The 13,152-nt window shown below is 44.0% G+C and overlaps 1 protein-coding gene across 5 annotated transcripts in view; it reads left to right on the top strand.

Annotated features, from left to right (window-relative positions):
• The window catches only part of PDZD2 (PDZ domain containing 2), a 237,416-nt gene that overhangs the window by 160,933 nt on the left and 63,331 nt on the right, over positions 1–13,152 (top strand). For all 5 annotated transcript variants that reach the window (XM_080973358.1, XM_080973357.1, XM_080973359.1 and 2 more), the window contains 3 exons: positions 8,028–8,170; positions 9,862–9,994; positions 12,667–12,843. In XM_080973358.1, coding sequence (XP_080829484.1) covers positions 8,028–8,170; positions 9,862–9,994; positions 12,667–12,843 — 453 coding nt within the window. The remainder of the gene's footprint in view (positions 1–8,027; positions 8,171–9,861; positions 9,995–12,666; positions 12,844–13,152) is intronic.

Below are 13,152 nucleotides of genomic sequence, written 5' to 3'. Positions count from 1 at the left end.
CATTAAGGAATTCATTTTAACACCAGTTTTAGAAAAATATAGGGGATCAATAAAAGGGAAGAAAGAGAAATGGAAGCTTTGCTGGATTTGTGTGTTCTTTAATAGCCTATTTTCTTTCCCCAAGGATTCAAAACTGTCATATTTTGGCTGTGATGGATTAATTTTCTTATTCCTAAATGCTGGAATGACTGACTGACAGTTTGATCCTGGACGTCTTAGAAACCCATTTAAAGGCTGAATTCACACATGAACACAGTTCACCAGATAATTGCAGATGCACCCGATTAACCTGAAGATTTGAAACGGCGCAATTATTTATCACCTAATCCACTTTCACAGATCATTGCCTCTTTATCGTGTGAGGAAATTGCCCGCCATGGGGAACCAACTGGGAGACTACAGGCTTATTAGGTGTTTGTATTTTTGGTGCCCCCGATGAACTGTGAAGATATTTCACACCCACATTTCCCAGCTTAGTTCTGAAATCAAGCCTAGAGGAAACTACGGACATTGTGTTAAGCAGAGTTGCTTCTATGATAAATAGAAATATCCTGCTCTTGATCTGCAGAGCAGCTCACATATGGCTCCCAGATGGCTTCCCATCCAGGTTGCTTAAAAGGCCAGGCCTCCTTAGCTTCAGTAGTACAATGGCACCATGTGCCTGCAGGCCATCCTCTGTTACATATATGCAAGGAGGAGAACAGCTCTTTCCTGTGCACCTGGTAGGGAAAGCCTAACCAACATGAAAGGGATGGCCCATAGCTCAGTGGCGATGCTTTCCACGCCATGTTGTTTAGTCATTTAGTCATGTCCGTCTCTTCGTGACCCCATGGACCAGAGCACGCCAGGCACTCCTGTCTTCCACTGCCTCCCGCAGTTTGGTCAGACTCATATTGGTAGCTTCGTGAACATTGTCCAACCATCTCGTCCTCTGTCGTCCCCTTCTCCTTGTGCCCTCCATCTTTCCCAACATCAGGGTCTTTTCCAGGGAGTCTTCTCTTCTCATGAGGTGGCCAAAGTATTGGAGCCTCAGCTTCAGGATCCGTGCTTCCAGTGAGCACTCAGGGCTGATTTCCTTCAGAATGGATAGGTTTGATCTTCTTGCAGTCCATGGGACTCTCAAGAGTTTCCTCCAGCACCATAATTCAAAAGCATCAATTCTTTGGCCATCAGCGTTCTTTATGGTCCAGCTCTCACTTCCATACATCCCTACTGGGAAAACCATAGCTTTTCCTATACAGACCTTTGTTGGCAAGGTGATGTCTCTACTTTTTAAGATGCTGTCTAGGTTTGTCATTGCTTTACTCACAAGAAGCAGGCGTCTTTTAATTTCGTGACTGCTGTCACCATCTGCAGTGATCATGGAGCCCAAGAAAGTAAAATCTCTCACTGCCTCCATTTCTTCCCCTTCTATTTGCCAGGAGGTGATAGGCTCCAGGTCCAATCTCCAGTAGTTCCAGTTGAAGCAGGTGTGGAGACCTTGTGGGGCTTCAGGAGGTACTGAAGTCCAACCTCCACTTTCCTCTGAACAGCTGGTGGGGATCAGAGGCCAAAACACTTGGAAAGCCACAGGCTCCCCATCCCTGAGTTGAAATATCTCAGAGAGTGGATTCTGGGAAGCAGTCCTGTCTGAGACTGTGGAGAGCTGCTGTCCATCAGAGTAGACTGGACTTAGATGGACCAGTGGTCTGATACTTGGTAAAACAGCTCAATAGGTCTGTACAAAACAGTCTCTTTGTGCAGGGATTCCAGAGGGGGCACAGTTTTTCTGCCTTCAGTTTCTATTTTCTTGTGTACTATTAAAAACAACAGCAGCAACTCCAAAACAGGAGCATAATTTTTTTACTTTAGGTGCGAAAATACCTAAGGCTAGTTTGTGGTTGAAAATGTGCAGCTCCTACTAAAGGAATATATATTAATGTAAAAATAATCAATAAATGCAAGCCTTTAAGAATGTATACCGTAATGCTCAGTGATCCCAGCTTTCTCAGGCCTTCCTCTGCATTTATTTGCTTCTTTTATTAAAAAAAAGAAAATCAATTCCTGTTATATTCTATGGTAAGAGCTTGCTTCATAATAATCACATTTACTATTTTTTAAAGCACTTTCAGGTAAAAATGAAGATAGGCCTTGCCTGGAGGCTTAAAGTCTAATAACAGTCGTTCACTTCAAATATTATTATATATATATATATATATACGCTGTAGTTGTCTGGCTTTCTTGGTTCTGGGCTGGAGGGAATTACAGAGCGGCCATATTCAGCAAGGGCAGGTCCAAGAAATTTTGCTGCCTGAGGTGAAAAACAAGATGGCCGTCTCCCCTGCTGCAAGTTCAAGAGCCAACCGCACAGGCAACTAAAGTTTGCCTCTGAACTTGGTGATAGGGCAGCATCTACCACTATACCTGAGGGCAGCAAGCTAACTGAGCACACGGGGCAGGCTGCATGTTATAATACAGCTCTGTCCTCCACCATCTTGCCACAGCTTCCTGTCCCCCATCCTCTGCCACCTTGGGCAACTGCGCCACTCTGGCTAAAGATAGTTCTGGTCCTACATTCAGATTATTGCATCTCATCATAATAAGCCGAGATGAGTCTTGTTCCTCTGTGTGCAGCCTGCTCAGTTCTTCACTTTGTACAGGCCAGGAGTCTCTCCAAACTGGGAAACAATGGTTAGCAGCTTCTGAAGAAGACCCGTTATTAAGCCAGCTGTAAACCATAGCTTCATAACCTTCATATCGCCTTGATTAGAAGTTTTATCATTTTGGATAAGAAAAATGATCCTGTGTGTTGGCAATTGTGGTCAAGCGCAGCCCAGCTGCTCCGGGAAGTCATACAGCCCCTCATGACCATTGGAGAGCCAGTGCGGTTTAGTGGTTAAGAGCGGTAGACTCGTAATCTGGTGAAGCGGGTTCGCTTTCCTGCTCCTCCACATACAGCTGCTGGGTGACCTTGGGCTAATCACACTTCTCTGAAGTCTCTCAGCCTCACTCACCTCACAGAGTGTTTGTTGTGGGGGAGGAAGGGAAAGGAGAATGTTAGCCGCTTTGAGACTCCTTAGGGTAGTGATAAAGCGGGATATCAAATCCAAACTCCTCTTCTTCTTCACCTTCCTCTGACGGCCACATGGGCCCCTGGGAAGCCTGCCCGTTTGAACTGACCAATCACAGGCAGGCTAGGGTGTGCGGCTTGGCTGGTGGACCTGGGCTGGCTAGTCTTCATTCAGGTCTGGCAGCTACCCATAAATGGGGGTCACAGCTTGGCTGAGCAGCTCAGTTGGAGCAGGATTTCCTCCCCCTTCTGCCCCTTGATTGTATGATGGCAGGAGCAAAGCACTCGCATGTGGGAGCACAGGATTTGTTCATGTCTTGTCTTACTGAGATCACCCGAATGTGGCCATTATTGGAAATTGGATTCCTGTCCCCAAACCTGTTGATTTTGCCCTTCCTCCTCTGCAGTGTATAGTACAGTTTTCATGATGTTGTGATGTGGAGCGCTAACTCACGTTCACCAGAAGCCCCAATTCATTCATTTAAATTATGAAACCACTTTACAAGTCAAGGCATTTTCAAAGTAGCTTACAAAATAATAAGGTAACAAAACAAAGATGCTGCGGAAAACAAAACAAAAGGTGAAAGAGCAAATAAAATTTGGAGACTGACATTGTTTTGACAATGTTTTCTTCAAATTTAAGATAACTGTGCATGGTTTGTGTGTGTGTGTGTGTGTGTGTGTGTGTGTACGAATGCAGTTTTTAAGCCCAAAGGTATTGAATTTCTGATAACAGAATGTTTTTCACACAGGCTGTGTTTTTAATCAGGAGAACAAATAGTGTTCCTTTTTGTTTTATTAATGATGGAATTTGGTGCTTATGAAATCAAGGGGTTTAATAACACTGCCTTGAGCCAAGTGCGATTCAAGCTTTCCTGCTTAGTCCTGGCCAGACATAACCTCTTAGCAGCTGTATCACAGGCACTTGCAATTCAATCTGTAGATGGGTTCCAAAGATAGATGTATATTTCTGACGGTCAATGCAGTTTCCTGACGTAGGCAGATAACTCCTGGGAGAAGCATGAAATTAACAAATGTTATTCTCACTCGGGGTCTGTTATATAACACAGATAACCCATTTTCACACATAATGAGACAGAAAATGAAATTCTTGCCACTTTGAGCACAGTTTAATTGTTTTTGTAGTGTACGCACATGGAGATTTACATTTCTTTTAAATGCAAATTTTAGCTAGATCCCTTTATGATATCCAAAAAGAAGACCTGTTCAGGGAAAAGAAAGTCACATGTAAGAAGAAAAATATACCATAGGACATGATCTAGCTAAAGTTAAGCATTTTAGGGCAACCAATGGGCATCTGCAACTGCAATAGTTTGGGAAGAGAGCCTTTCCCTAGCTGATGTCCTGTAGATCTTTTTAACTTTGGCCGTAACAGCTGGGGCTGACGGGTGTTGTAGCTCAAAACAACCGGAAGGTACCACTTTGTGGAAGGACCAAATGACAAGAAGGAAGGTGACCACATCTGGGGAGACCAAAGGAGCCATTGCTGATGGAGGGAGAAACAAAAATGAAAGGGATTCCATGGGTTTGTGGGAAACTAGAACACTTGCATCTATCAATCTTCTATCTATCTGTCTACTAAGGTAAAGGTAAAGGGACCCCTGACCATTAGGTCCAGTCATGACCGACTCTGGGGTTGCGGCGCTCATCTCGCTTTATTGGCCAAGGGAGCCGGCGTACAGCTTCCGGGTCATGTGGCCAGCATGACTAAGCCGCTTCTGGTGAACCAGAGCAGCACACGGAAACGCCATTTACCTTCCCGCCGGAGTGGTACCCATTTATCTACTTGCACTTTGACGTACTTTCGAACTGCTAGGTTGGCAGGAGCAGGGACCGAGCAACGGGAGCTAACCCCGTTGCAGGGATTCGAACCACCGACCTTCTGATCAGCAAGTCCTAGGCTCTGTGGTTTAACCCACAGTGCCACCCGCGTCTGTCTACTACTCTTTATCTATTATCTGCTATCGATCATGATTTTTGCTTAAGGCTCAGAATGTTGCCTACAGCTCTATATGACTGCAACTATTAAATGTAAGGTGTGTGCTTAACTTGCCCCAAGGTAATGGTGGCCAATGGTGTTTTGTGTTGGCTCTGCCACACGCTACTGCTGAATTACCTTGGTACAGTATTGCCTCTTGTTTCCTGAGCCCAAGTAGCAGACAGCAGCATCATGCCGGAGAGGAGAGCGACAGCCTGGGAGGCCTTTAGGTCTGCCATAGCCTAGCCTGGGTCTCCTCTCATGGCTCAATTCAGGACTGTTGCAGGCTCCCATTGTGTGTGCCACTTGTAGTGCCATTGCCAAGGTTTGGTCACACTCATAAATGAAGCTGTGCGGTTCTGTTGCTTAAATTACCAGGAAAGATTTGCTCTGCATACACCTTTCTTCAGGGGAAGTGCCCTGCGTTGGTTTGACTTGCGTAGGTTCATCAGGATGGGGAACAATGAAGGGTGAAGGTGGTCTGACCATTGGTGTTCAGCTAAATAAGCATCAGCTTCCTATGATTGTGTGATGGATCTTTCTCTGCCTGAGGTCCTGGAAGGATGCTGCCAGTGTATTAAGCAATAAATAAATAAATAAATAAATAAATCAGCATTGGATTTAATTAAATAGGTTCTATACCTTGCTTAAGGATTGTATATGGTATACATCCTGGACTTGATTCGTATGTTAGGAAGTAACCAGTAAAGAAATTTGTTACATACATTACCATTCAGCCTGTTGCACTCTATATGTTGTAACTATTGCATCTGTGTAACAAGGTACGTACAGTGGTACCTCGGGTTACATACGCTTCAGGTTACATACGCTTCAGGTTACAGACTCCGCTAACCCAGAAATATTACATCGGGTTAAGAACTTTGCTTCAGGATGAGAACAGAAATCGCGTAGCAGTGGGAGGCCCCATTAGCTAAAGTGGTGCTTCAGGTTAAGAACAGTTTCGGGTTAAGAACAGACCTCAAGAACGAATTAAGTTCTTAACCTGAGGTACTACTGTATTGTATTTGTTTTGCCAGTCAGGGCAGACAATATTAGGCAAATAGTCTGATCTGATATAAAGCACTCTGTTGTGTCCTTATAAGCTGTGATTCTGTTATTTGTGTTTGATATAATGAAGCGCATGTATATGAAGTGGGGGTAGGGGGTGGGATTGAATAAATGAGTACAGAATGGTAAAATACTGCAGTGCAGTAAGCGCCTGAGTTTCAGTGTATCATGGGAATCCCTTTTTTTAAAAGAAAGAAAGATAGAAAGAAAGAAAGAACCTTATAGCACTAGAATAACATCTTCTTCTTCTGCAAACTGTTATGTTCAATTATGGCAAATGCTTCTCTCTTTCACTTAAAACGATGCCTGTCTTAAGTGCTTGGAGCCTACTGTCCTGTCTGCTGAGTGCTGCTGACAAGGAAGACGTGCCAAAAGACAACCATCTCACTCTTACCACAGGCTCTTCACCTTTTGCAGCAAAGTCTCTGCCAAGTACGGGGCGGGGGGGGGGGGGAGTCGCCCTTGTAACCCCCAGATGTCAGCTCGCATCTGAAATCCGAGCTGTATTTTCTACCCATCAGCCTCCCAGTACACCTTGCCTCCAGATAAATTGCCGTTTCTGTACTTTTGTGCAGTGCAAGAGCAAAGAAATATTTGATACCTGGAATCAAAGTGTGCATGCTTTGTCCCAGTAGATATCAGGCCGGTTAGCCAGGGATCTTGGGGTGCAGGAGGCGAAAGGGGCAGGGAAAGTCAAGACATAAACATAGGTACCCAGATATGCTCAAAGTAGTTCATGGTATTGCCTCTTAAGTGAGCAATTAGGAATAATATTGCCTGCATACTTTTCCCTATATTTCTACAGACAAGTAATCATAGAATCATAGATTCATAGAATTGTAGCTTTGGAAGGAGTCCCGAGGGTCATCTAATCAAACCCTCTGCAATGCAGGAATCTCAGCTAAAGCATCTATGAGAGATGTCCACCCAACCTCTTCTTAAAACCCTCCAGGGAAGGAGAGTCCACAACCACCTGAGGGAGTCTGTTCCACTATCCAACAACTCTTACTGTCAGAAAGTTCTTTCTGATATTTAGTCTGAATCTAATTTGAATCCATACCACTACTGAACAACTCTTACCAAAAGAAAGTTCTTCCAGACGTCTTGAGACATACTCTCCCCCGCCCCGCAAGTTGAAAATTCAGTGAGGGAGCTGTAATATCCCTTGATGAGTTGGTAGGCCCCACCTGTCAATATCTTCTAAATTGCCTTTTCTCTCTCTTTTAGGGCCCTTATTACCATTTTAAAAGTCATTTCTGGGTTCGGCGTGGTCGCACATCGATTAGGGACACGTAAATTGGGAGTTGCCTATACAGTGGTACCTTGGTTTACAACCATAATCCGTTCCGGAGGTCTGGTTGTAAACCAAAACAGGTTGTAACCCAAGGCATGCTTTCGCCAATGGGGCCTCCCCCCCCCCAAAATGGGTTGTAATCCAAAAAAAGGGACACACACTTCCGGGTTTTGACGTGGTTGTAATCCAAAGCGGTTGCAAACCAAGGTACCACTCTTTTTACTTCAGTTAATGAAAAATACTTACAGCTGAATATTAACTTGAATATATGCACTTCCATGATGTTTACTTCAAAATGGGACATAACACGGTTGCATTTTGATATTTAGGAGATGGGCATGTACAAAAACTGAGTGCAAAAACTGCCCAAACAATATGCTTTAACTATGACCTGTAATATCTCAAGCACCCAGGTTTCCTTTGCTGGCAAAGGAGAAGCAAAAGGTCTCTGTCTGAGGCCTCTTGCCTTTCCCTTTCCAACAAAACAAAAGCCCGGTTTGTACATGCTGATCTGGTCTGCTAGATCTCTCAGCCAGAGTGAGAAATTTTAGGATGCAGCTGGAAAGTGTCTTCTCCTAAATAAAAATGCAAGAACTCTCTGAAAATTCCTCTCCCAGCGAGAAGGTTGCCGGATATGGAAGATGACCATGATGAAGGGAACAGATGGGCTGGGAATCCAGATCACCGGAGGCCGAGGATCGAAACGCTCTCCTCACGCCATCATTATCGCACGGGTGGAAGAAGGAGGCTCCGCTCACAGGTACAATTTGTTCTGTTTTCACATCATGCACATCTGACTATCCCATCGTTTGGGTGTAACACAAAGGTTTAAGTAAATGAAAGCAGTGGGCGGCTGCCAAATTAGTTTTTTTAAAAAATTATTCCCCACTTTTCAGCAAGGATTGGCCCCTCAAAGCAACTTAAAATTCAAATCCAAAACGAAAGAGAAAAAGTAAAATAATAAATTGATGCTGTTGCAAGAGTTGTTTCCCTACACAGCCACTCCCACCAAATCTCACCACGAAAAGCATTTCTCAAGCCTTCCTCATACTGAAGGCAACTTCTAGAGCCCTTCTAGGACACCCATCTAGCTCCCTGCTCTGTCTAGATTCTTTCAAGTCTCATATCAGGGTTTTTAGTTTCTATAGCAGAAGCAGAAGTTGCAACCAACCAAAAATCTTTATATGAGGCTTGATAGAATAAGTCCCTGTAAGATTGTGCCCTGCCCCTGAAGCAACAACCCCAAAGGGGTTACTCCCTTTGCCATCACCCTCTTGAGGGCATCCTCCTACCCGTGGTGTGCCTGATGTTAGTAAATAAATTGCCTGGAGCACCCTTGAGTTTCTTGCTGTTCCAGTTCTACCACCAGGAAAATCAGAGATCTCGGAGACTGAAGCAATTCGAACGAGGCTTATTTGGAAATCTGGAAGCCACCAGGGTAGTAAGATGTGTGCAACTCGCATGTGTTTCAAAAATCTGTGGTAGGTTCCTGAACCTGGGAATGTAAACAGCCATATAATTAGATCCCGTCGTCCTTTATGGGATGGCATTTCTTATGCAGGTGGAAGAAAAGGATCCTTGGAGGTTTTTTTGGCCCAGCATAAACTGTACATGTACACCTCATTTTCACGAAGGGTACCTTCATTCTCCACCCCTAACCACTGATCATGCTGTCTGGGATGGATGGGAGTTGGAGTCCAACACCATCTGGACAGCCACTGGTTCCCCATTCCTGCTTTAGGTTGTTCTTTGTTTCTGAGCTTTTGTCTGGCAACCTTACTGTTGTAGCATGTTATAGGATTCCCTCGCCACAGTGAGAAAGTAGGTCAGGTACACTACACATAAGCCTTGGCAGGGTACTAGTCCATCTCTTGAAAAAGAGGCTGGCAGAAGTCTGCCAGTGCTCCTACCTGTTCCTACCTGGGGAGATGGATTTGGTGCTGGGCAGTTGTACTACAGGAAAGGGCGCATGCCGAACTAACTACTCCACAGCAAGTGAGCGAGTTAACTGCTCCACGGAAAATTTAATATTAAAGCTGACCTACTTACCAGTGATATCGTTAGTGTCTATAAAGTGCTCCGAAACGCTCCAGAGAAGGTGTTAAGTAAATGTGGAGTGACTTGAATATTCATTATTAACAAAATGCAGGCGGTGCCTCCTATATTCGACTTGAAACTTCCCCACTGAAAGTAGGAGGATGGGGAAAAGGAAGCTCCGACATTTATTCTTGCTTTCTTTGACTGGGCAAGGGGTGTGTGTGGCGACCCATTTTTTTTATTAAAAACAAAACACTTTTGCCCATATGACGTGGTACCTCCTGTTGTTCTTTGAGCAGTAGCATCAGAATATAATGTTCGCCTACAGAATAATAACTTCCTTGACGCTTCAGAACCTAGAAACATTCCCCAAGAAACTGAAAAGTCTTTGTTGTCCTTTTCCTCTTTCCTTAGAGATGGTAGACTGAAAGTTGGCGATGAACTGCTCATGATCAACGGCCACTCTTTGGTTGGCCTCTCCCATCAAGATGCTGTCGCTCTTCTTCGGTCGGCCGAAGGCCTTGTGTACCTGGTAGTTGCAAGCAGGGTAGGTAATAGTCCGTTAAATGGATTCAGTACGTTTAGGTGTGCATGGAAGATCTACTCCTGCATATGTGACCGTAGCCACTAGCTTAGATGGCTTTTGAAAAACGGGTGGGAAAATTCAGGACTGACAAAAGAAGGTACATCTTGACCCAGTGAATCAATACTGTAACCTGGGGAATTTGCCATTGCAACAATGGACAATAGCAATTAGCTTAGTTTGTTTTATTAAATTAATGGAGAAGAGGTCCCACAATGGCTATTGGTTGAGCTATATGGGGGTGTTATACATGTTCAAAGTGGCCTTGGAACACATTTTCTGCTTCCTGAGACGTTTGTTTTGGAGGCAGAGAATATGTGTTCAAACCATTGTCACCCCATGTTATTCGACGGCATGAAACGCTGTAATGGTTAAAGTGCAAAATATGAATCTAATCGTTTCCACCAATACGTAGAACAATACGGGAAGACAAATGAATTCATTTTGATCTATTAAAAGCCCAGTTTCTCATATCTTAAGTAGTTCATTAAATAGCATCATATACTCATTCACCATCAATTTTATTCCTGGTATATTCCTTTAATATACATATTGTGTCATTAAATCCCACCTTCTCACACTTACCTCATTGTTAATCTATATTTCTCAAAAGTGTTGTCAGTGTAACTATTTCTAATAGTTCCCAAATCTTTCTATTTGTGTTTCTATTACTTTTCCAAAATTTGGCAAATATTTTCTCTGGCTATCACATGCCATTTAACAAAGTTTTATAGGGATTGTTTATTAACCCGGTGACCACCTTCCAATGCTTAATTCTTCTCTCATCCTTCCACTCCATGCTAGAGTACGTATGAGAAACCTCGAGTGCGGCCCTTGAGACCTCTCTGTCTGGCCTTCTCTATCCAGTTTTTCCCAGGCCACCCTCCTTGCCCAGATCACACATTCCTTGGCTAGAATATGACCATGAATTACAACATTGCTTCTTGCAGCCCATGTCCAAATTTTAAAACCCTGTACCATGAGCAAAAGACACACCCGCCAAGTCCACAGACAAGACTCAAGAGTCGTTAGCTTACGATGACTTCTGCAACATTTCAGTTGGAGTTATTTAGCATCAGCCACTTTGGCAGCAGCTTTGCAGTGTATCCCTCACCTTGTCAGTAGAACCATTCAGAATGTAGGTTGATGTGTTTGCGTTTGAGTTGGGCTGCGTTTCAAGAGCTGGGTTTTGGCCCACACCGTCCTGAAGTCCTTTCTCCAGTCACGCCACACCGAATCTCTACGACTGACATGAATTCTCCTAGGAGAAAACCCTGCCAGAACTGCAGGTTGTGTTGTGTTCATTTTCAGGAGAGATGTGAAGGGCTGCTTCAAGCACACTTCTCTTGACTAGTCAACATTCAATGCAACTAAATGGCACTCAGCTGAAAAGCAAGCATTGTGATGGAGGGAAAGTTCTTTCTGTGGCAGCCTCTTATGACCTGCTTGCTGTCCTCCATATGTTTTGGAATACAGCTGCCATCATTGGCCATGCTGCCTGGAGCTGATGGGAATTGGTCCAAAACATCTAGAAAGCCCCAGGTTGCGGAAGGCTGGTCTATCGTGTTGGATAGTAATGGCTGCTCCACGCATGTGACTTGCCATTTGATGCTGCCATCATCAGCTTATGAACATGTCAGTGCGAATTATTCCAATGAACACATTATGACCTCGTCTCCCCCCCCCTTTTCTTAAAGCAACATGCAAAATGGAACCAAAGAAATGTATACCACAGGCACGTCACATTGATTTCAGCTCTTTTCAAAACTATTGTCTGTTTCCGACCAAGAAATCCAACCTGATTCAGCTCCTTGGTTCACTAGGGCCACATCTGCACCATATGCATTTAACGCTGTATCATACCGCTTTAAGCAGTCATGGCTTCCCCCAAAGAATCATGGGAACTGTAGTTTGCTAAAGGTGTGGAGTAGTACTCTAATTATCCATGGTTTGAGGATAATGGATGAAGCCCACAGTCCTCAGCATGATTTCCTGAGAGTATGCACAACTGGGAATTATACAAGCCTACAGTAAGACAAGACAAGAAAGGCTATGAGGATCATAGAATTGTAGAGCTGGAAGGGACCCTGAGGATCATCTAGTCCAACCCCCTGCAATGCAGCTGCCCCATACGAGGATTGATATTGCAACCTTGGTGTTATCAGCGCCATGCTGTAACCAACTTTAGGGAAAGCTATACAAACTAAGTTTTAAAATTTATGTATTTCATACATTTATATCCTGCTTAATACCAAAAGAGCTTCAAAGTGCTTTACACACACACACACACACACACACACACACACACAGAATTAAAGAAGCAGGAAACCAGGGAAGTAATAAAACCATTGGATGACTAATGTTAAAATAAAAACAAAAATGGAAGTGAATATTTTTGAAGGGTGTTGTGCTCTTGCATTCATTGCTTGTGTGGATTGTATGATTAGATCACTCCTGGGACTCTCAAAACAGTTGTCTTCACCAGTATGTACCATCACAATCTCCCTTTACACCTACCCACAAGATATCATCCAATACTACTACATCACTAACTTTTCAGGGTTGTTGTACTAAGCTTGTAAGTGCAAGGATGTAATGCCAAGTGTTCTTCTTCCTCTCCTCCTTCTTCCTCACAGGAAGGGGCGGAAGAGGATTTTCTCAGTTACCCATCTACAAGTTTGCCAGACTTAATCAGCACTTGCTCTGCTCAAGATGCGGCTCCCTGGACTGACAATAAAGAGAACGAAGAGCCAGAGCCGGAGGAGGAGGAGGAGGACAAAGGAAAGACTCTGGTGCCAGAAGTCCTGGAACCCGTAAGTGTGGCTTTGGATATGCTGCTTTGAACGTCGCTTGGTTAGCAAATTGACTGCCACCTTCAGCAACTATGGCTACCGCTTTGGAAATGTGTCATGATGCAACAACTTCCCTTTCCAGTAAGTTAGTCTTATCATCATAACATCAAGATATCAAACCAGGACTGACATCATAGAATCATAGAGTCAAAAGGGAACTAATAATAATAATAATAATAATAAATTTATTTATACCCCTCCCTCCCCGGCCAGAGCCGGGTTCAGGGCGGCTAACACCAGGGACACGGGTGGCGCTGTGGGTTAAACCAC

Source organism: Podarcis pityusensis, assembly GCF_964106645.2.
Source record: "Podarcis pityusensis genome assembly, chromosome: 11".
In the NCBI taxonomy this organism is placed as follows: Eukaryota; Metazoa; Chordata; class Lepidosauria; order Squamata; family Lacertidae; genus Podarcis; species Podarcis pityusensis.
The sequence above is the reverse complement of the archived record's forward strand: the minus strand, read 5'-3'. Positions and strand labels throughout refer to the sequence as shown.